General features: G+C 41.7%; 2 protein-coding genes across 2 annotated transcripts in view; one reads left to right on the forward strand and one right to left on the reverse strand.

Moving 5' to 3' along the window:
- actn3b (actinin alpha 3b) overlaps positions 1-12,191 on the forward strand; it is a 60,070-nt gene extending 47,879 nt beyond the window's left edge. Inside the window, exons 13-22 of the mRNA XM_029754182.1 lie at positions 1,402-1,510; positions 3,109-3,249; positions 3,448-3,630; positions 5,037-5,171; positions 7,409-7,588; positions 8,211-8,357; positions 8,666-8,731; positions 9,314-9,472; positions 9,616-9,692; positions 10,337-12,191. Of these exons, the coding sequence (XP_029610042.1) occupies positions 1,402-1,510; positions 3,109-3,249; positions 3,448-3,630; positions 5,037-5,171; positions 7,409-7,588; positions 8,211-8,357; positions 8,666-8,731; positions 9,314-9,472; positions 9,616-9,692; positions 10,337-10,418 (1,279 nt within the window). The 3' untranslated portion in view covers positions 10,419-12,191. The remainder of the gene's footprint in view (positions 1-1,401; positions 1,511-3,108; positions 3,250-3,447; positions 3,631-5,036; positions 5,172-7,408; positions 7,589-8,210; positions 8,358-8,665; positions 8,732-9,313; positions 9,473-9,615; positions 9,693-10,336) is intronic.
- Positions 10,738-22,865, reverse strand: LOC115194969 (GTPase IMAP family member 4-like). Its single transcript, XM_029754871.1, has 3 exons — positions 22,672-22,865; positions 17,043-17,959; positions 10,738-10,776 (listed from the first exon to the last, which is right to left on the reverse strand). The coding sequence occupies exons 1-3, from the start codon at positions 22,685-22,687 to the stop codon at positions 10,738-10,740; spliced, it is 972 nt and encodes a 323-aa protein (XP_029610731.1). The 5' UTR covers positions 22,688-22,865.
- Between the last annotated feature and the right edge of the window lie 312 nt (positions 22,866-23,177).

Genomic DNA, 23,177 nt, shown 5'->3' on the forward strand with positions numbered 1-23,177 from the left:
TGTACTCTGACGTCCTTGGGTAGGCAGAGGGAGTCTGGAAGGGCATCTAGGAATCTTTGGGTTGTCCGAGAATTTATAGCACGACTTTTGATGACCCTTGGTTGGGGTCTGAGCAGATTATTTGTTGCGATTGTAAACGTAATAAAATGGTGGTCCGATAGTCCAGGATTATGAGGAAAAACATTAAGGCCCACAACATTTATTCCACGGTACAAAACTTGGTCCAGAGTATGACTGTGGCAGTGAGTAGGTCCGGAGACATGTTGGACAAAACCCACTGAGTCGATGATGGCTCCGAAAGCCTTTTGGAGTGGGTCTGTGGACTTTTTCATGTGAATATTAAAGTCACCAAAAATCTGCCATGACTACAAGGTCCGATAGGAATTCAGGGAACTCAGTGAGGAACTCTGTATATGGCCGAGGAGGCCTGTAAACAGTAGCTATAAAAAGTGATTGAGTAGGCTGCATAGATTTCATGACTAGAAGCTCAAAAGACGAAAACGTCATATTTTGGGAGAAAATTGAAAATCGCTATCATAAATGTTAGCAACACCTCCGCCTTTGAGTGATGCGCGGTGGATATGGTCACTGGTGTAACCAGGAGGTGAGGCCTCATTTGACACAGTAAATTCATCAGGCTTAAGCCATGTTTCAGTCAGGCCAATCACATCAAGATTATGATCAGTGATTAGTTCATTGACTATAACTGCCTTGGAAGTGAAGGATCTAACATTAAGTAGCCCTATTTTGAGATGTGAGGAATCACAATCTCTTTCAATAATGGCAGGAATGGAGGAGGTCTTAATTCCAGTGAGATTGCTAAGGTGAACACCGCCATGTTTAGTTTTGCCCAACCTAGGTTGAGGCACAGACACGGTCTCAATGGGGATAGCTGAGCTGACTACGCTGACTGTGCTAGTGACAGACTCTACTAAGCTGGCAGGCTGGCTAACAGCCTGCTGCCTGGCCTGCACCCTATCTCATTGTGGAGCTAGGGAAGTTAGAGCCCTGTCTATGTTTGTAGATAAGATGAGAGCATTCCTGATCAGAGTGTTCCTCTCCCAGTGAGATGAACTACCATGACGTGATCAGTGATAGTGATCAGAGTGTTCCTCTCCCAGTGAGCTGGACTACCATGATGTGATCAGTGATAGTGATCAGAGTGTTCCTCTCCCAGTGAGATGAACTACCATGATGTGATCAGTGATAGTGATCAGAGTGTTCCTCTCACAGTGAGCTGGACTACCATGATGTGATCAGTGATAGTGATCAGAGTGTTCCTCTCCCAGTGAGATTAACTACCATGATGTGATCAGTGATAGTGGTCAGAGTGTTCCTCTCCCAGTGAGATGAACTACCATGATGTGATCAGTGATAGTGATCAGAGTGTTCCTCTCCCAGTGAGCTGGACTACCATGATGCGTCCTCAGTGAACACCCGCTGCCAGGGCATCTGTGACCAGTGGGACAACCTGGGTACCCTCACCCAGAAGAGAAGAGACTCTCTGGAGGTACTCACTCACTCACTCACTCACTCACTCACTCACTCACTCACTCCACACACACACACACACAGTGGGACAACCTGGGTACCCTCACCCAGAAGAGGCTACAGGAGGTTCTCTGCACTACACACTATAGTCATATTTAGTATGCCACATAGCAGATACTCTTATCAAAACCAACTTACCGAACAGCAGGTACATACACTTTTAGTTGGAGAATGTGATCCCAGCAGGAATTGAACCCTCAACCAACTGAGCCACCATGAGCCAGGAGTTTTTCTGACTATGTGGCCCTTCTGATAACAACTAGAGGTAACAACTAGTGGTAACAACTAGTGGTAACAACTAGAGGTAACAACTAGTGGTAACAACTAGTGATAACAACTAGTGGTAACAACTAGTGGTAACAACTAGAGGTAACAACTAGTGGTAACAACTAGTGGTAACAACTAGCGATAACAACGAGTGGTAACAACTAGCGATAACAACTAGCGGTAACAACTAGCGGTAACAACTAGCGATAACAACTAGCGGTAACAACTAGTGGTAACAACTAGTGGTAACAACTAGTGGTAACAACTAGTGGTAACAACTAGTGGTAACAACTAGAGGTAACAACTAGTGGTAACAACTAGAGGTAACAACTAGTGGTAACAACTAGTGGTAACAACTAGAGGTAACAACTAGAGGTAACAACTAGTGGTAACAACTAGTGGTAACAACTAGTGGTAACAACTGGTGGTAACAACTAGTGGTAACAACTAGTGGTAACAACTAGAGGTAACAACTAGTGGTAACAACTAGTGGTAACAACTAGCGATAACAACGAGTGGTAACAACTAGCGATAACAACTAGCGGTAACAACTAGCGGTAACAACTAGCGATAACAACTAGCGGTAACAACTAGTGGTAACAACTAGTGGTAACAACTAGTGGTAACAACTAGTGGTAACAACTAGAGGTAACAACTAGTGATAACAACTAGTGGTAACAACTAGAGGTAACAACTAGTGGTAACAACTAGTGGTAACAACTAGAGGTAACAACTAGAGGTAACAACTAGAGGTAACAACTAGTGGTAACAACTAGTGGTAACAACTAGTGGTAACAACTGGTGGTAACAACTGGTGGTAACAACTGGTGGTAACAACTGGTGATAACAACTGGTGGTAACAACTGGTGGTAACAACTGGTGGTAACAACTGGTGGTAACAACTAGTGGTAACAGCTAGTGGTAACAACTAGTGGTAACAGCTAGTGGTAACAACTAGTGGTAACAACTAGTGATAACAACTAGTGGTAACAACTAGTTGGGGTCATGTCAAGCTATTACATGTATTACAGGGACTACTTAGTCAAGTTACTAGTATTAGCAGCAGTTGTAGTAGTAGTGATGGCTTCATACTGTGTACTGATGTTAAATGTCTTTCCCAGCGTGTGGAGAAACCTGGCGTTATAGTAGTAGTAGTAGTAATATTATGTGTTTCCCAGCGTGTGGAGAAATCTGGAGTTATAGTAGGAGTAGTAGTAATATTATATGTTTCCCAGCGTGTGGAGAAACCTGGAGTTATAGTAGGAGTAGTAGTAATATTATGTTTCCCAGCGTGTGGAGAAACTGTGGGAGACCATCGACCAGCTTTACCTGGAGTTCGCGAAGAGGGCGGCGCCCTTCAACAACTGGATGGATGGAGCCATGGAGGATCTGCAGGACATGTTCATCGTCCACAGCACCGAGGAGATCCATGTATGTGTGTGCGTGTGTGTCGGTCTGTGTGTCTGTGTTTGTGTCTGCATGTGCGTGTGTGTGTGCGTACAATACATACTGTAACATTAACTGTGTGATGGACTCTCCTCTCTCTCTCTATCACTACTTCCCACTGTATCCCTCCATTCTCACTCCTTTTCTCCTCCTCTCTTCCTCTCATCCCCCTCTCCTCTCCAGTCTCTGATCACAGCCCATGACCAGTTCAAGGCCACCCTGCCAGAGGCTGATAAGGAGCGCATGGCCACCATGGGCATCCAGAGTGAGATCGTAAAGATCGCTCAGACCTACGGCATCAAGCTGTCAGGAGTCAACCCCTACACCAACCTCTCACCCCAGGATATCACCAACAAGTGGGAGACCGTGAGTACAACACTACCATAGTATAGTAGTAGTAGTGGTATTGTAGTAGTATAATAGTAGTAGCAGTAGTAGTAGTAGTAGTCGTAGTAGTGTTATTGTTGTAGTAGTAGCGATAGTGGTAGTAGTAGTCGTAGTAGTGTTATTGTTGTAGTAATAGTGGAAGTAGTAGTAGTAGTAGTAGTAGTGTTATTGTCGTAGTAATAGTGGTAGTAGTAGTAGCAGCAGAAGTAGTAGTGGTATTGTTGTAGTAGTAGCAATAGTGGTAGTAGTAGTCGTAGTAGTGTTATTGTTGTAGTAGTAGCAATAGTGGTAGTAGTAGTCGTAGTAGTGTTATTGTTGTAGTAGTTGCAATAGTGGTAGTAGTAGTCGTAGTAGTGTTATTGTTGTAGTAGTAGCAATAGTGGTAGTAATAGTCGTAGTAGTGTTATTGTTGTAGTAGTAGCAATAGTGGTAGTAGTAGTCATAGTAGTGTTATTGTTGTAGTAATAGTGGTAGTAGTAGTAGTAGCAGCAGAAGTAGTAGTAGTAGTAGTGGTATTGTAGTGTAGTAGTAGTAGTAGTAGTAGTGGTGGTGGTAGTAATAGTAGTAGTATAGTAGTAGTAGTAGTAGTGTTGTCACGGGTGTCGTAGGCATTGGACCAAAACGCAGCGGGAATATGTAAACTCCTCTTCTTTTTTTATTGAAGAAGGAAAACAAAAGAAACACGTATACAAAAAACAACAAATGACACTAAACAGTCCCGTCAGGTGCACGAACACAAAACAGGAAATAACTACCCACAAATCCCATAGAAAAAACACCCCTCTTAAATAGGACCTTCAATTAGAAGCAACGAGGAGCAGCTGCTTCCAATTGAAGGTCAACCCAATAAACACCACATAGAAATAGACATACTAGAACTAACATAGAAATAGACTAACAAAGAACATAGCCCAACAAACCCCGAAACACTCTAAACAAACACCCCCTGCCACGTCCTGACCAAACTACAATAACAAACAACCTCTTTACTGGTCAGGACGTGACAAGTGTTATTGTTGTAGTAGTAGTAGTAGTAGTAGTAGTAGTAGTAGTAGTAGTAGTAGTAGTAGTAGTAGTAGTAGTAGTAGTAGTAGTAGTAGTAGTATTAATCTGTCAGGAGTGAACCCCTACACTAAGGCGGTGACCATAACACACTGAGAAGCCAAAAGAGAAGGATGTCTTTTTCCCTAGCTAGGTTTGTGCACTCCAGATTGTGCAGTCAAGATTTGCTGTCACAATACAATGACAATAATGCTGGTATTTTTTCTCACACATTGAAGATATAAGTTGCTTAATGGCAAAGGGTTAGTCTCTAGAGTAACAGAGTAACGCGATTTCATCTCTTCCAGTGTTTTGACGACCAATGTCCCTGTCTCCCTCCGTAGGTGAAGCACCTTGTTCCTCTCAGGGACCAGATGCTGCAGGAGGAGGTAGCCAGGCAGCAGGCCAACGAGAGGCTGAGGCGCCAGTTCGCTGCCCAGGCCAACATTATTGGACCCTGGATCCAGACCAAGATGGAGGTACAATTACAGCTAGAACTCGAACCCCGGAAAATAAAGGAAAGCCGCACACTCTAAGAGCTCAGATGCAACAATTTAATAACCCATCACAAACACTGGAGATGAGTCATTTATATAGTGTCAAGAGACACACAGGTGTTTGTAATCATGGCCAAGTATGGCCTAATATCATTGGTTAACTCAAATATTTAAAAAAATGGTATACAAAGAACATACAAAAAGACAAACAAATGGATAACATACGATCATAGCATTTGTAGTCTAAAATGTATCTAACAAACAATTACAATGTTTTCAAATCACAATAATCACAAGAATGGCTTCAGATCAAAGTCTATGTTGAGACCGAAGGGAGCAAGGGTCTTTAAATTAAAGATCCAGGCAGCCTCTCGTTTTAACAATAAATTATCAAGGTCACCCCCTCTCCTAGGAAGGGTGACATGTTCGATGCCAATATAGCGCAGAGACGAAATCGAATGGTTTGCTTCCAAAAAGTGGGCCGCAACTGGGTAAGTCAAGTTTTTGCACCTAATGGTGCTCCGGTGCTCTGAGATACGTACTTTTAATTCACGCTTTGTTTTACCCACATAATTTTTACCACAGGGACAAGTTATAAGATGAATAACTGCCTTAGTGGAACACGTAATAACACCTTTAATTGGGATAGATTTCCCTGTTTGGGGGTGTTTGAAGGATCGACATTTATAAGTGCCATTGCATTGAGCACAGCCATTACACTTGTAATTTCCATCCAGTATGGGCGCAAATAGGCGTTGTTCAGGAATATCTTGGGGTGGTAAATCAGAGTGTACCAATTGGTCTCTGAGATTTCTGCCCCGCGAGAATACGACCAGGGGAAGATCAGAAAACACATTACCGAGACTATCATCATATTTCAGAATGTGCCAATGTTTGTGAACGATTCCTTTAATTTGTTCAGAGCACTTTGAATAGCGGGTAGTGAGAACGCAAGAATGCGTCTTTTTGCGAGACTGACCTTGAAAAAGGTCATGTCTCGTTTTGTTTTGAATTTTCTCAATGGCAATATTAATCTGATCATTTTTGTACCCCCTCTCCTTGAACTTATCCTGAGTCTCAGCCATATTTCTGTCGAAATCTGATTGTTTAATACAAATTCTTTTGATTCGACAGAATTGGCTGTAGGGCAAACAATTTTTCAAGGGAAGTGGGTGACAACTATCAGCCCTCAACAAACTGTTACGATCAGTAGGTTTCCTGTAAAGATCAGTGTATAGAACACTATTTTCACACAAGATCAGAAGATCAAGAAAACTGATTTGACGTGTATCAGATTGCATAGTAAATCTCAAATGTTCAGAACAGGAGTTAAGAAAAGCATAAAACGCCTGGAGCAGTTCTGCATCACCCCTCCATAGAACAAAAATATCGTCAATATACCGTTTCCAAATAATGATGTTAGGCAAGAAAACATTTTTGAGAGGGTTGAAAATGGATTGTTTCTCCATGTAACCCACATACAAATTAGCATAGTTAGGAGCCATGGGGGATCCCATAGCAGTACCCTTCGTCTGAATAAAGAAATCATTTAGAAACATGAAATAGTTATGTGTGAGTACTATTTCAGCCAATGTTACAATGCAGGCACTGGAAGGTAGCTCATTAGGGTCACGTTGCAGAAGAAAATGTTCCATGGCTTCAATACCGCCCTCATGCGGAATATTTGTATATAACGACTCAACATCAAAAGTAACTAACAAGGTGTTCTCAGGCAGAGGATCAAGAGATTCAATGATAGAGATCATACTGCTGGTGTCCTTAGAACTCGAACCCCGAACATGCAGGGGTTCACCACCTCCTCCAAAATGTGCAATTAATGGATACTGAGCTAATTTCACTAAAGAAATTAATAAAGTTGTGTTGTATTATTGCATACTGTAAACCTCAACCACAAAACCTTCAACACTCATCATGTTTCCCTCTCCTTTCTCACCTTTGTTTCCTCCTCTCCCCCTCTACCTCCTCCCCCTTCCCCCTTCCCTCTCCCCCTCTACCTCCTCCCCATTCTCTTCTCCCCCTTCCCCCTTCCCTCTCCCCCTCAACCTCCTTCCTCACCCCCTCCCTCCCCCTCGACTGCCTCCCCATTCTCCTCCCCACCCCATCTCCCCTCTCCTCCTTCCCCTCTCCCCTCTCCTCCTTCCCCTCTCCCCTCTCCTCCTTCCCCTCTCCCCTCTCCTCCTTCCGCTCTCCCTCGATAGGAGATTGGTCATGTGTCTGTGGACATTGCTGGGTCTCTAGAGGAACAGATGAACAGCCTGAAGCAGTATGAACAAAACATTATCAACTACAAGTGTAACATTGACAAGCTGGAGGGAGACCACCAGCTCAGCCAAGAGTCCCTCATCTTCGATAACAAGCACACCAACTACACCATGGAGGTACCAGAACGCATAACTACACAGCACAACCAACTACACAACACACAACTACACAACACACAACTAGACAACTACACAACACAACCAACTACACAACACACAACACACAACTAGACAACACACAACTAGACAACTACACAACACACAACTAGACAACTACACAACACAACCAAATACACCATGGAGGTCGTATCAAGTATTGTATACTTCCTAAATTATTCCTGGAGAGCTACCGGCCTTTAGGTTTCCGCTCCAACCCCAGTTATTACTAACTTGATTCAGGAAGCTAATTATTCAAATCAGGTGCACTAGATTAGGGTTGAAGTGAAAACCTACTGGACAGCAGCTTTCCAGGAACAGGTTTGGAGAGCCCTGCTGTAAAGGTACCCAACCCAAGTAACATAAATATTTGACACCATATAAACTACTCCGGAGAAGATCCCTATGCATATGAATAAACATAACGCTGCTACTTTAGTCTAGATGTTACAACCATCCCAGCCACTCACATACTAACCCCCAACTTGGTAGACCTATGATGCTTACCAACTATCCAAACCCTTCATCTCCCTTCCTCTTCTTCTCTCCCTCTCTTCCTCGCTCATTCCTCTCACCTCGGCAGCATATCCGTGTGGGCTGGGAGCAGCTCCTGACCACCATCGCCCGCACCATCAACGAGGTGGAGAACCAGATCTTGACCCGCGACGCCAAGGGCATCAGTCAGGAGCAGCTCAACGAGTTCCGTGCCTCCTTCAACCACTTCGACAGGGTAATGAAACTAAAACAGTTTATTGTTCTTGGACTTGCTTTTCTTGATCTCACACTTGTCTTTTCTCTTGTCCTGGCTCTGATTTTTCAGATAGCGGCCGATTTGAAGAAGTTTTTACTTGCAATGACTGTGAAATGTGGTTGTTTTAAGTGTGAATGTTGGAATATTTAGTGGTTTCTTCCCATCATAGTGGTTCCTCCTCACAGAGTGTTACTGTATCACTAGCGTGTAGCGTTCACATAATGGATCATTACATTGGTCATAACGTCCAATCATAAACACTGATGGTTGTGTTCTGTCTCTCTCAGAAGAGAAACGGCATGATGGACCCAGACGACTTCCGCGCCTGTCTCATCTCCATGGGTTACGATCTGGTGAGTAGCCTAGCTGCCAACAGGAAGTAGCTTCCCATACAACAGTCCCTTTCACAGGAGGCTGGTGAGGGGAGGACAGCTATTAATAATGGCTGGAATGGAGTGAATGCTTTAATTAATTACAAACCATTTAAAGGTGCAATATGCAGAAATCGCTCCACCATTTCCTGGTTGATAAAATTCGAATAGTGTGCCTAATTTCAGTTTATGTGACAAAACAAACAAGTGTAGAGAATCATTGTACCAAATAAACCGCTGTGAAATATATTTTCAATAACCTACAGTAATGTATTGGCAGCTGTTTGAAACTGGTGTACAAAACTGAAAGTAAAAAATGCAAAAACGAAATTTAAGAGCATGAAGCATAGAAATAGTGCACATAGAACAGATCTGACACTCCTTAGATTTGCATTCAATGAGAATGAGATCTATAACTCACATTTCTATGTGAATTTGGTCGGGTCGCCCAAGAAGTTACATATTGCAGTTTTAATGACAATAACGTTTTCTACTCTACTCTAAGGTGTCGTCCAATAGGGTGAGGTGTTCTAATTTACTCTAATGTGTTGTCCTGTCCAATAGGGTGAGGTGGAGTTTGCCCGCATCATGACGCTGGTGGATTCCAACAACACGGGCGTGGTCACCTTCCAGGCCTTTATCGACTTCATGACCCGCGAGACAGCCGAGACAGATACAGCCGATCAGGTCATGGCCTCCTTCAAGATCCTGGCCTCAGACAAGGTGACCTAGAACATTGTAATGTAGCCAGGTCTCGGTCTCCCTTGAGAAAGAGGTCTTTGGACTTCTGTGGGACAACCTGGTAAAATGAAATAAATACATACAAATGGAATAAATTAAATAAATATATGCCTCTTCTCTTCCAGTCCTACATCACGGTTGATGAGCTACGCAGGGAGCTGCCCCCAGAGCAGGCAGAGTACTGCATCAGCCGCATGACCAGGTACACAGAATTACATATAACACTAGAATGGACATTGGCATCCTAGCATCATAACGTAAAACATAATCAGCTATGACACAGGCCACTCTAGTAATATCATGTATATCTATAATCAGGTACATTAGACCTCTCTAGTAATATCATTTATCTTTATGACCAGGTACATTAGACCTCTCTAGTAATATAATGTATCTCTATAACCAGGTACATTAGACCTCTCTAGTAATATAATGTATCTCTATAACCAGGTACTTTAGACCTCTCTAGTAATATATTTTATCTCTATAACCAGGTACATTAGACCTCTCTAGTAATATAATGTATCTCTATAACCAGGTACATTAGAGCTCTCTAGTAATATAATGTATCTCTATAACGAGGTACATTAGAGCTCTCTAGTAATATAATGTATCTCTATAACGAGGTACATTAGAGCTCTCTAGTAATATAATGTATCTCTATAACCAGGTACATTAGACCTCTCTAGTAATATAATGTATCTCTATAACGAGGTACATTAGACCTCTCTAGTAATATAATGTATCTCTATAACCAGGTACATTAGACCTCTCTAGTAATATAATGTATATCTATGACCATGTACAGTAGACCTCTCTAGTAATATAATGTATATCTATTACCAGGTACATTGGAGCTGACGGCCCAGCCGGAGCCCTCGACTACATCTCCTTCTCCAGCGCTCTCTACGGAGAGAGCGACTTGTAAACCCCCTCTCCTCCTCCTCCTCCTCTTCCTTTTCTCCTCCCTTCATCTTCCCCCTCTCCTGTATGGAGAGAGCGACTTGTTTCCCTCTCCCTTCTCCTCTCCTCCTCTTTCCCCTTCCTCGTCCTCCCTCTATCCTTCTCCTCTCAGTCATCTGAAGTTTCCATCATATTAAACCTTTCCCCATGTTGTCCACACTGCCCAGAGAGGAGGAGAGGGTGGGAGGCTTTACTCAGATCAAAACTCAGAGACTCACCATGTCCTGTTTAGCTCTGTCTGGATATCTTAATGTTTAACTGTCATCCCTCTCTCATTCACACTGTCATCTGTACTGCACCAAGTGCCTGATGAGCCAGAATACCTGGAGTCACACGATAATCCGCTTCACATTAACTGCCCTTTAGTATGATCAACAGGACAGAGAGATCACAAAGAAACAACGGAAATAAAGAAAAATACTACAATTGTTGAACAGTAGCAGAGTATTGGAGCAAAGCCCCCAGCCCTACACTCTTAGAAAAAAGGGTTCCAAAAGGGTTCTACCTGGAACCAAAAAGGGTTCTTCAAAGGGCTCTCCTATAGGGACAGCCGAATAACCCTTTTAGGTTCCAGATAGCACCTTTTTTTCTAAGAATTCACACCTGTCCTCCTCTCAGAATATTCAAATATGTTTTGGTAGAATGGCTTACAAAAATGTGGAAGAAGATTGGTTGGTTATGTATTGATGCAGATGCGTATTGTGTTTATACTGTAGTGGAAATGCTGTCCAATCTGAATGGTTGAATCCCCCCTTACACCCCAAATTCTTTATAGCACCCCTTATCCCAAAAGATATGCCCCTCCCTTTCCATAGAAACTTGTAACGTTGTGCCAATGTTTTCATAACGTTGTCATTAAGTAGGAATCCCAACTGTCCAAGATATACATGTTGAGTTATATTATGTGTAAGAAGCCATAGTCTCAAGCTCACCTTCAACTCAGACAGACAGACAGGAAGACAGACCGTAGTACCTGTTGTCAACCATTAATGTTATGTTAACATTAGTTGTCAATTATCAAATTTAGCCTGTGATTTTAGGGATTATTTTGGACGCACCCTAAATGAATGCAGTAGATCTGATGAGACCCCCCCATAGGCCCAACAAGAGAGAGCAACCTGAGTAATGCATTGTGGATAAGAGTTAGTTAACCACTGGTCACCCGTCACCCTGCAGACAGGAAAGCTCATTTTGTTTGGAGGATAGGACGTCACCTCTCTCCTCTGTCACCCTCTATCATCACTCCCTTCGTATTGCGGTTGTCTGTTTGCTGTGCGTTTTGAGAGGAGAGAAAGACAGAGAGAGGTGTTAAATAGAGCGAGAGAGAGAGAGAGCGAGAATGAGAGAGAGAGCGAGAACGAGAGAGAGAGCAAGAGAGAGAGAGAGAGAGGGCGGGAGACAGGACATCAGGTAAAGAGATATGGTGAACCATAGTTAGGCCAAAATGGCACCCTATTCCCTATGTAGTGCACTACTTTTGACCTGATCCAAAGTAACCAAGTTTACTACGTAGGGAATAGGGTGTCATTTGGGACAGAGACAGCATCAGTAACTCCCATGTGTATGAATTCTTTATTTTCCTCATCTGTCTTCTCTATTATGCCCCTCCTCTCCTCCTCTCCTCCTCACTTTATTCTGTTCACCCACTCCAAGAGCTTGCTTCCACAGAATCCATTTCAAAGTTAAAGACACACACCTTGGAATAAATGAAAAAAGGGAAACTATATTACTATGTGAAGTTTTGTGTTGTGTTTTTATTTCCCATCATTCACCATAAAAGGAGTGGCAATACTGTTGAAGTTAGACCAGTTGCAACTGTTCAGAAGTACAACCAATTTCCAGGATAGTTCCTGGACATTAAATAATGAGTAAATAATTAATTAAAAATAAATACTAGAACAGTAAGACTTGTATAAATGTAAACACTGTAATGTGACTGTAAGATTAGTAAGACTTATAGTGCCTTCAGAAAGTATTAAAATGTATATAATTGTCATATTTTTGTCAACGACCTACACAAAATTCTCTGTATTGTCAAAGTGGGAGAATTTTTTAACATTTGTAAAACAAGTTAATATATCTTGATTAGATAAGTATTCAACCCCCTGAGTCAATAAATGTTAGAATCCCTTTTGGCAGTGATTACAGCTGTGATTATTTCAGGGTATGTCTTAGCTGCCTTTCGGCATTATTGTTTTTTACATTTTTCAAGCTCTGTCAAGTTGGTTGTTGATCATTGATAGACAGCCATTATTAATTCTTGCCATAGATTATGAAGCTGATTTAAGTCAAAACTGTAACTAGGCCACTCGGAAACATTCAATGTCGTCTTGGTAAGCAACTCCAGTATATATTTGGCCTCATGTTGTAGGTTATTGTCCTGCTGAAAGGTGAATTTGTCTCCCAGTGTCTGTTGGAAATCAGACTGAACCAGGTTTTCTTCTTTCTTGCCTGTGCTTAGCTCTACTCTGTTTATTTTTATACTGAAAATCTTCCCAGTCCTGAATGATTACAAGCATACCCACAACATAATGCAGCTAACACTATGCTTGAAAATATGGACAGTGGTACTCAGTAATGTGTTGTACTAGATTTGCCCCAAACATAACACTTTGTATTCAGGACAAAAGTGAATTGCTTTGGCACATTTTTTTTGAATTATTACTTTAGTGCCTTGTTGCAAAAAAGATTGGCGCACCTGTATTTGGGGATTTTCTCCCATTCTTCTCTGCAGATCATCTCAAGCTCTATCAGGTTGGATTGGGAGCGTCACTGCACAGCTATTTTCAGGTCTCTCCAGAGATGTTAGATCGGGTTCAATTCCGGGCTCTGGCTGTGCCACTCAATGACATTCAGAGACTTGTCCCAAAGCCACTCCTGCGTTGTCTTGGTTGTGTGCTTTGGGTCATTGTTCTTTTGGAAGGTGAACCTTCGCTCCAGTCTGAGGTCCTAAATGCTCTGGAGCAGGTTTTCATCAAGGATCTCTGTACATTGCTCCATTCGTCTTTCCCTCAATCTTGACTAGTCTCCCAGTCCCTGCCGCTGAAAAACATCCCCATAGCATGATGCTGCCACCACCATGCTTCACCGTAGGGATGGTGACAGGTTTCCTCCAGACGTGACACTTGGAATTCAGGGTTCAATCTTGGTTCCATCAGACCAGAGAACCTTGTTTCTCATGGTCTGAGAGTCCTTTAGCTGCCTTTTGGCAAACTCTAAGCAGGCTGTCATGTGCCTTTTACTGAGGAGAGGTTTCCATCTGGCATGATTGGTGGAGTACTGCAGCAATGGTTGTCCTTCTGGAAGGTTATTTTTCATTTTACTCATTACATCATTGTAACGGCTGTCAAATGGAGTAGACCAAGGTGCAGCAAGGTTAGTGCTCATCATGTATTTATTTTGATCTGAACACTGAAACAAAGAAACCAATAACAACAGCCAAACAGTTCTGTCACGTAAGTAATACAAAACAGAAATTAACCACCCACAAAACACAATGAGAAAACCCCTACATAAATATGGGCTCTAATCAGAGGCAATGAGATTCAGCTGCCTCCAATTAGAGACCAACCCCAAACAATTCCAACATAGAAACAGTAAAACTAGATATTTAAAAATAGAAATAGAATAACATAGATCAACCCAAAACACACAAAACAAACACCCCCTGCCACGCCCTGACCAAACTATCATATCAAAATGTATGGAGTAAAAAGTACATCATTTTCTTTAGGAATGTAGTGAAGTAAAACGTAAAAGTTGTCCAAAATATATATAGTAAAGTAGAGTACAGATACCCCCAAAAAACGACTTCAGCCGTGCTGTGGAAGTTCTTACACAGGGACACTCAAAGTCAATCTGAAATGAATCATTGTTTATGGTTAGCAAGCTGGAGAGGTCACCGTCAAACTTAGATGCATAAAGTACCGGTCTGAAGTGAGCTCTCACGGGTCAGTCCAGTTAGTTCCCTTAGATACTGACACGTTCCATTTGCATGATTTAGTTTATTCGCCATTCAGAATAAAAGTTTGCTTCATTCATGTGACGACAAATTGTGGGTCATGCATGTGACAGACCAATACCTCACAAGGCTTCTGTTCTCTGAGCTGAGGCCTTGAAACTGTTACATCCGTTTCTCTAAACAAGGTTCTGGGTGTACTGCCAAATTGCAGATACTGATAGTGAGGATTCATTCAATCAGTCACTTGCATGAACACAGAAACTGGTTTATACAAAAAGCACAAATATAACACAGAAATTGGTTATTATAATTATAATTTCCATCACAGTAGTACTACATTATTTTTACAGCGGTACTTTACACAACTGCACCAGGCTAGGTTGGTGGTGGGTGATGGGGGTAACACGTGGGTTCCTTGTGCCTAAACTTAACCGATCACATTCATTTTCTGCCATTGAGGCAGATCTGCTTTTACAACAGGATGAATGGCATTGCTTGCTTGAACTCAACCAATCACATTTCTTGCCTAAACTTAAACTTTCACGTTACTTTCGAGATAGAGCTGCTCTGAACAAGATACTGAATAAGGAAAACTCTAATATGCTCTAAATAGCTCTTATGCTTTTAAATAAATGACTGTTTTAATGTACACATGAATATCCAACAGATTGTGAACAATTAGCTATTTTATTGTTTTTGTAAGTAATTCAATTAACAGAGTGTAGAATACATGCCAGTCCACAGTCCTAAAGTCTTAATCATTAAAAATAGTAAATACAGACAATACCATAGTGATCATAAAAAAATAGGAAGATTTCTGAGTGAATAAACTTAATATTTCCACAATGCTGGTAATAGCTGACGTCACTGACTACACTTACATAAACTAAAATCTAGTAAGCTGTGAAAAGGGAAACCCTGATATAAAATCTACATTGTGGTAAATACGATTTTATGAGCCAATTCTCTGTCTCCAATGTACTCAGCTCATACAACATTATAATGACAGAGATGTGGTAGAGATACTCTCAAAGATCGGCTATGAAAAAGCCAACTGACACTTACTCTTGTGTTACTGACTTGTTGCACCCTCGACAACTACTATGATTATTATTATTTGACCATGCTGGTCATTTATGAACATTTTAACATCTTGACCATGTTCTGTTATAATCTCCACCCGGCACAGCCAGAAGAGGACTGGCCACCCCTCATAGCCTGGTTCCTCTCTAGGTTTCTTCCTAGGTTTTGGCCTTTCTAGGGAGTTTTCCTAGCCACCATGCTTCTACACCTGCATTGCTTGCTGTTTGGGGTTTTAGGCGGGTTTCTGTACAGCACTTTGATATATCAGCTGATGTAAGAAGGGCTATATAAATACATTTGATTTGATTTGATTTGAGATGTAGACGTGCATGTTATATACAGTATAATATGTTTTTTTGGTGGTATTTTTTATTTTACTCATCACATCATTTACATTGAAAGGAAATCATTTTTCATTTAATCATTTGAAAATAGCAATCAAACATTTGCTACTCTAATTCTGTATAACATTGAAATCAAACATTTCCTACTGTAATTCTGTTAAAACACTGAAATAAAAAATGTGCTACTGTAATTAAAACATTGAAATAAAAAATGTGCTACTGTAATTCTGCTAAAACACTGTCATGTTATAAGGTTTGATTTGTCGGAAATGTTTATTATTTGTTTGAACAGTTTTTCTTCTTCTGTGGTATAGTACTGACTGGTGTGTTTAGTAAACTATTGAAACACAGGTTATTAACACTCATTCACTCATTTCACCTGTGTTTTCTGAATACCTAGAGTGCTCCTGCTACTTCTTTTCATCACTCAAACTCACTTTGCTGTAGGCTACCCCTCTGACATACATCTTACATCGTCCACAATACCTTGACCCTTCTTCCAAATTGCCTTACCCACCTCCCATACTGCCTCAGCTGCTTTCTCTGCTGCCTCTCCTGGTGTCTCTGCACCCTCTGCTGCAGCAGCTCCAACTATGCCCCCTCCTATTCCTCCTGTTAATGCTGCTATCAAACCAACAGCTATGCCTAACCCTGTACCCACTCCAATGTTTGCCCCAGCTCCTCCTACTGCTGCTCCTGCTGCGGCTCCTCCTCCAGCGCTTCCTCCTGCTACTCCTCCTGCCACTCCTCCTGCTACTGCTCCTGCTACTCCTGCTGCAGCTGCTTCTCCTCCTGCTGCTGCTAATCCTCCTGCTGCTGCTACTCCTCCTGCTACTCCTTCTGCTGCTGCTGCTACTCCTCCTGCTGCTGCTGCTACTACTCCTTCTGCTACTCCTGCTGCTGTTGCTAGTCCTGCTGCTGCTACTCCTCCTGCTACTCCTGTTGCTCCCGCTACTCCTCCTGCTGCTGCTCCTCCTACTACCCCTCCTGCTGCCGTTACTCCTCCTCCTGCTAGTCCTCCTGCTACTCCTGCTGCTGTTGCTACTCCTCCTGCGACTCCTCCTCCTACTAGTCCTCCTGCTACTCCTGCTGCTGTTGCTACTCCTCCTGCTACTCCTCCTCCTGCTGCTGTTGCTACTGCTCCTGCTACTCCTCCTCCTGCTGCTGCTGCTACTCCTGCTACTCCTGCTGCTGCTGATACTTCTCCTGCTACTCCTCCTGCTACTCCTCCTACAACTCCTCCTGCTGCTCCTGCTGCTGCTTTTGCTGCTGCTGCTGCTGCTGCTGCTGCTGTACTACTTAAGAGAGAAAGTACTACTGCCAATGACCCTGTAATCCCAAGTAGAGCTCCTATCACTATACCTGTTGTTACCCCTGACAATTTGATCAGGAGTTTCTCTCTCGCTCTTTCCTTGGCTAGTTTTTCGATCTCTTCCTCTGACATCTGGCTGTTTGACTCTCTAAGACTCTCTATCTCTGCTTGTATGACTCCCTCCACTGCTTGAAGCATCTCATTGGTGTAGCATCTTCCTCCGTCCTCTCTCTCTATGGTGTTGAGTAACTCTGCTACTTGGTACTGGTTGTTCCTGTACTGACTCTGCTGACTGGTGTTCCAGTATTTGTTGTCAATGACGTGACAGCGGCCACCACATTTCTCCACAAGCTCACTCAGTTTCTTATTTGTTTTCACAAAATCCTGAATAGTTTTTCCTTCAGGAAGCTGGTCACCGTAAATGAAGAGAACTGTGGCATAATTGAAGATCTGTCGTGAAAAAAAGTTCTCGATTTCTGTGATGACTCTTTCCTCGAGGACTGTGTACTTTTCCACTTTAAGTACAATGAGAAAGGCATGTGGCCCCGGAGCACACTCTACAATACATTTCACTAGTTCAGGTTTCAGATCCTCTTCAGGGATGTTTGTGTCAAAAAATCCAGGTGTGTCTACTACAGTGAGTTTTCTTCCATTGATGATCTTGGTCTTTGCTTCACACTTGTGCGTTCCGGAGTTGGCTGAACTGTCTATCTTGAACTCATCTCCTCCTCCAATGATGGTGTTTCCTGCACTGCTTTTGCCACTTCCTGTTTTCCCCAGCAGCACAATCCTCATTGGGTTTGACCCTGTAGGGAGGAGGGGGTGTCATTATGACTTAAATGTATTTTCATTGACACACTGGAGATATTATTTATAGTAATATACATGTATAATCACAAAGATCTCTAAAGGATCCCTGTGTCATTACTTAATTCATTGGTAACACATTTCTTGGAAATAAGTGTATCTTAAATAATACATTAAAGCTAGAGTCCTTTATTGAAACAATAACAAAGTGGTCACCCCACCTCTACTTTGGTAAACAGCTGAGGGATGAGGCTGGAGAAATGTAACCACTTTCAAATTCATAGATAGAGCTACTATCTGACAAATTATAGTTCTAACAATGTTTTGAGGCTAAACAATGTTTGCTCACATTTACATTGTTTAAAAACAGAGTAAAACAAGCATAGCTATATATTTTGGGTTCTGATGGGGTATGACAGGTGAATTAATCTCATGAGGCATAATATATAATGTGCAGTGGGAAAGTATTCAGACCCCTTGACATTTTCAAAATGTTGTTACGTTACAGCCTTATACAGTTGAAGTCGGAAGTTTACATACACCTTAGCCAAATACATTTAAATTCAGTTTTTCACAATTCCTGACATTTAATACTTAGGTAAGTTAGGATCACCACTTTATTTTAATAATGTGAAATGTAAGAATAATAGTAGAGAGAATAATTTATTTCAGCTTTTATTTATTTCATCACATTCCCAGTGGGTCAGAGGTTTACATACACTGAATGAGTATTTGGTAGCATTGCCTTTAAATTGTTTAACTTGGGTCAAATGTTTCGGGTAGACTTCCACAAGCTTCCAACAATAAGTTGGGTGAATTTTGGCCCATTACTCCTTACAGAACTGGTGTGACTGAGTTAGGTTCTAGGCCTCCCTGCTCACACATGCTTTTTCAGTTCTGCCCACAAATTTTCTATGGGATTGAGGTCAGGGCAAAGTGATGGCCACTCCAATACCTTGACTTTGTTGTCCTTAAGCCATTTTGCCACAACTTTGGAAGTATGCTTGGGGTCATTGTCCATTTGGAAGACCCATTTGCAACCAAGCTTTAACTTCCTGACTGATGTCTTGAGATGTTGCTTCAATATATCCACATAATTTTCCTCCCTCATGATGCCATCCATTTTGTGAAGTGCACCAGTCACTCCTGCAGCAAAGCACCCCCACAACATGATGCTTCCTCCCCGTTCTTCACGGTTGGGATGGTGTTCTTCGGCTTGTAAGCCTCCCCATTTTTCCTCCAAACATAACGATGATCATTATGGCCAAACTATTCTATTTTTGTTTCATCAGACCAGAGGACATTTCTCCAAAAAGTACAATCTTTGTCCCCATGTGCAGTTGCAAACCGTAGTCTGGCTTTTTTTATGGCGGTTTTAGAGCAGTGGCATCTTCCTTGCTGAACGGCCTTTTAGGTTATGTTGATATAGGACTCGTTTTACTGTGGAAATAGATATTTTTGTACCTGTTTCCTCCAGCATCTTCACAAGGTCCTTTGCTGTTGTTCTGGGATTGATTTGCACTTTTCGCACCAAAGTACGTTCATCTCTAGGAGACAGAATGCGTCTCCTTCCTGAGCGGTATGACGGCTGCGTGGTCCCATGCTGTTTATACTTGCGTACTACTGTTTGTACATATGAACGTGGTACCTTCAGGCATTTGGAAATTCTTCCCAAGGATGAACCAGACTTGTGGAGGTCTACAATTTTTCTTCTGAGGTCTTGGCTGATTTTTTTGATTTTGCCATGATGTCAAGCAAAGAGGCACTGAGTTTGTAGGTAGGCCTTGAAATACATCCACAGGTACACATACAATTTACTCAAATGATGTCAATTAGCCTATCAGAAGCTTCTAAAGCCATGACATCATTTTCTGTAATTTTCCAAGCTGTTTAAAGGCACAGTCAACTTAGTGTATGTAAACTTCTGATCTACTGGAATTGTGATACAGTAAATTGTAAGTGAAATAATCTGTCTGTAAACAATTGTTGGAAAAATACTTGTGTCATGCTCAACGTAGATATCCTAACCGACTTGCCAAAACTATAGTTAGTTAACAAGAAATTTGTGGAGTGGTTGAAAAACGAGTTTTAATGACTCCAACCTAAGTGTATGTAAACTTCCGACTTCAACTGTACATACATACATACATAATACAATCAACTATATATATATAAAAAAAATCCCCTCATCAATCTATTCACAATTGCCCATAATGATGAAGCAAAAATATGTTTTTCGAAATTCTAGCAAATGTATAAAAAAGAACAAACTGAAAAATCACATTCACATTAGAATTCAGACCCTTACTCAGAAATGTGTTGAAGCAACTTTGGCAGAGAGTACAGCCTTGAGTCTTCTTGGGTATGACACTCCAAGCTTCTTGGGTATGATGCTACAAGCTTGGCACATCTGTATTTGGGAAGTTTCTCCCATTCTTCTCTGCAGAGCCTCTCAAGCTCTGTCAGGGTGGATGAGGAGCGTCGCTGCACAGCTATTTTCAGATCTCTCCAGATCGGGTTCAAGTCCGGGCTCTGGCTGGGAATCTCAAGGACATTCAGAGACTTGTCCAGAAGCCTCTCCTTCGCCCCAGTCTGTGGTCCTGAGCACTCTGGAGCAGGCTTCATCAAGGATATCTCTGTAATTTGCTCTGTTCATCTTTCCCTGACCAAGGCCCTTCTCCCGATTGCTCAGTTTGGCTGGGCGACCAGATCTAGGAAGAGTCTTGGTGGTTCCAAACTTCTTCCATTAAAAAATGATGAAGGCCGCTGTGTTCTTGGGGATCTTCAATGCTGCAGAAATGTTTTGGTACCCTTCCCCAGATCTGTGCCTCGACACAATCCTGTCTCGGAGCTCTACGGATAATTCCTTTGACCTCATGGCTTGTTTTTTGCTCTGCCATGCACTGTCAACTGTGGGACCTTATATAGACAGGTGTGTGCCTTTCCAAATCATGTCCAGTCAATTGAATTTACCACAGGTGGACTCCAATCAAGTTGTAGAAATATTTAAAAGATGCTCAATGGTAACAGGATGCACCTCAGCAAAATGTTTAGTCTCATAGCAAAGGTGTCACGACTTCCGTCGAAGTTGGTTCCTCTCCTTGTTCGGGCAGCGTTCGGTGGTCGGCGTCGCCGGTCTTCTAGCCATCATCGATCTACTTTTCATTTTCTATTTGTTTTGTCTTGTCTTCCCACACACCTGGTTTCAATTCCATCATTACATGTTGTGTATTTAACTCTCTGTTCCCCCCATGTCCTTGTCCGGAATTGTTTATTGTAAGTGCATGTGCACGTTTATCTGGTGTGCGACGGGTTTTGTACCCATTGATTGTTTGTTCTGATTCCGGTGGTTTTATTATTAAACTGCTTCGTGGTAACACAGTTTTTGCCCCCCCCCCCCGAGCCTGACTTCTCTGCCGCCCGTACGCACCCCTTACAAAAGGGTCTGAATACTTATGTAAATAAGGTATTTCTGTTTTTAATATTTTATACATTTGCAAACATTTCTAAAAAACTGTTTTCGCTTTTCATTACGGTGTATTGTGTGTAGATTGATGAGGAAAAACAAATATTTAATACATTTGAAAAAAAGGCTGTAACGTAACAAAATGTCGAAAAAGTCAAGGGGTCTGTGTACTTCAAGAATCAATGGGTACATATAATTAATACAAAATTCAAAAAATGGATGTATTAACTGCTGATTGCCCCTTTAATGAAAATGTGTGGTAAAAAGTTGATTAACAATAACTATATTAATCTTCTAAACTACATGACACACTTGCTAAAAGAACTACAAGCAATGAATAAGAAGATATTCTCCATGCTTGTCGACTAATGTTTTTCTGTATGAGGAAACGTGTCTATTGGTTTGATCCTAAAGTGAAGGAACATAGGAGATCTGTAAGCAACTTCTCTGACTTTGTTATATTGTATCTAAAGTTTAAGTTCAAAGAAAATATCCCACTTTGTTAACTAAATGGATCTTCCTAGATTCTCTATAGAGTATCTCTATGGCAAGACTCCTGTACACTTCTCATTTGTAGCAGAATGAATATATGTGTTAATCTCAGGATCAAACTTTAATGTGACTTTCTGGCGTCATCACATTTTTTGATCTACTTCCCCTGAGTCATATGAACTCGTGGATACCTTTTTTTTGTGTCTGCGTCAAATAGGAAGAAAGTTAATAGGTAGTTTCACATGCCAATGCTAACTAATGTTAGCTCAGTGACTGGAAGTCTACAGGAACAGCTACCATGCTAGCTGTTCCCATAGATTTCCAGTCATTGCACTAATGCTAGTTAGCAATTGCGCTAACACCAGTTAGCTACTTCCTTCATACTGGACGCAGAGACATAAACATTTTTATCCACGAGTTCATGTGACTCCGGGGAAGTATTGTTTTGTATGTGGTTTATTCTTTACTTCAGCATCACTCTGTAGCATGCATACAGCTCCATTCAGTGCATAGTAAGTAATGCCTAACTTGACATCTCGTAACAGTATAAAGGCCCTCACTGCCAAAATCATGAACTATCCCTTTAAATTAAAGTATTGAGTTTTTTGCCGCTATAGTCTAGAAGTCAGTAATCTAAAGATAAGCAATAGTAGCAGAATTAGCCTAGTCCTGATTTAATTAAAGCTCTGACCGGGAAACCGCCCCATAATGTCATCTAAAATATAAAATATGTTCTATTTAACAGACACTCACCAGACAATGAAGACATCTTCTCATAAAGACAAGTATCCTCTTCTCAAATTACAGAATGTGAACTTAAACAATCTGATTAGCTGTGTCTGAAGGTTTTCTTCTATGAGGAAGGAATGGAGTGTTGAAACCTGCATGTGTTATGTCTTTCCAGGAAGATGTTTTCTTCCCTCTGCCTTCGTTCACTCCGCTTCGCCGATCTGTGACAACTGGTAAGGTGTAAGCAATAGCTCCATCTAGTTTGCGCCACATTGCTTTCACATATCCAGTCCTATCAGATCTGTGAAGGGGAGTAGACGAGAGGAGAGGGGAGTGAACATCTTCCTGGAATGACACACAGCCATTGTCTCTCTTGTTATCTCTGTAGTTCCCCATAACTAGATGACATGTCATACAGTACCGCTGACCTTGATAATATGACAGCCATAAAACCAAACAGATTGGTTAGAGTTTTGGGATTACATTTTGTTTATAGCTGTTAAATACCCTTGAGATGAAATGAGATGAAA

The sequence above is a fragment of the Salmo trutta genome, chromosome 5, assembly GCF_901001165.1.
Source record: "Salmo trutta chromosome 5, fSalTru1.1, whole genome shotgun sequence".
Taxonomy (NCBI): Eukaryota; Metazoa; Chordata; class Actinopteri; order Salmoniformes; family Salmonidae; genus Salmo; species Salmo trutta.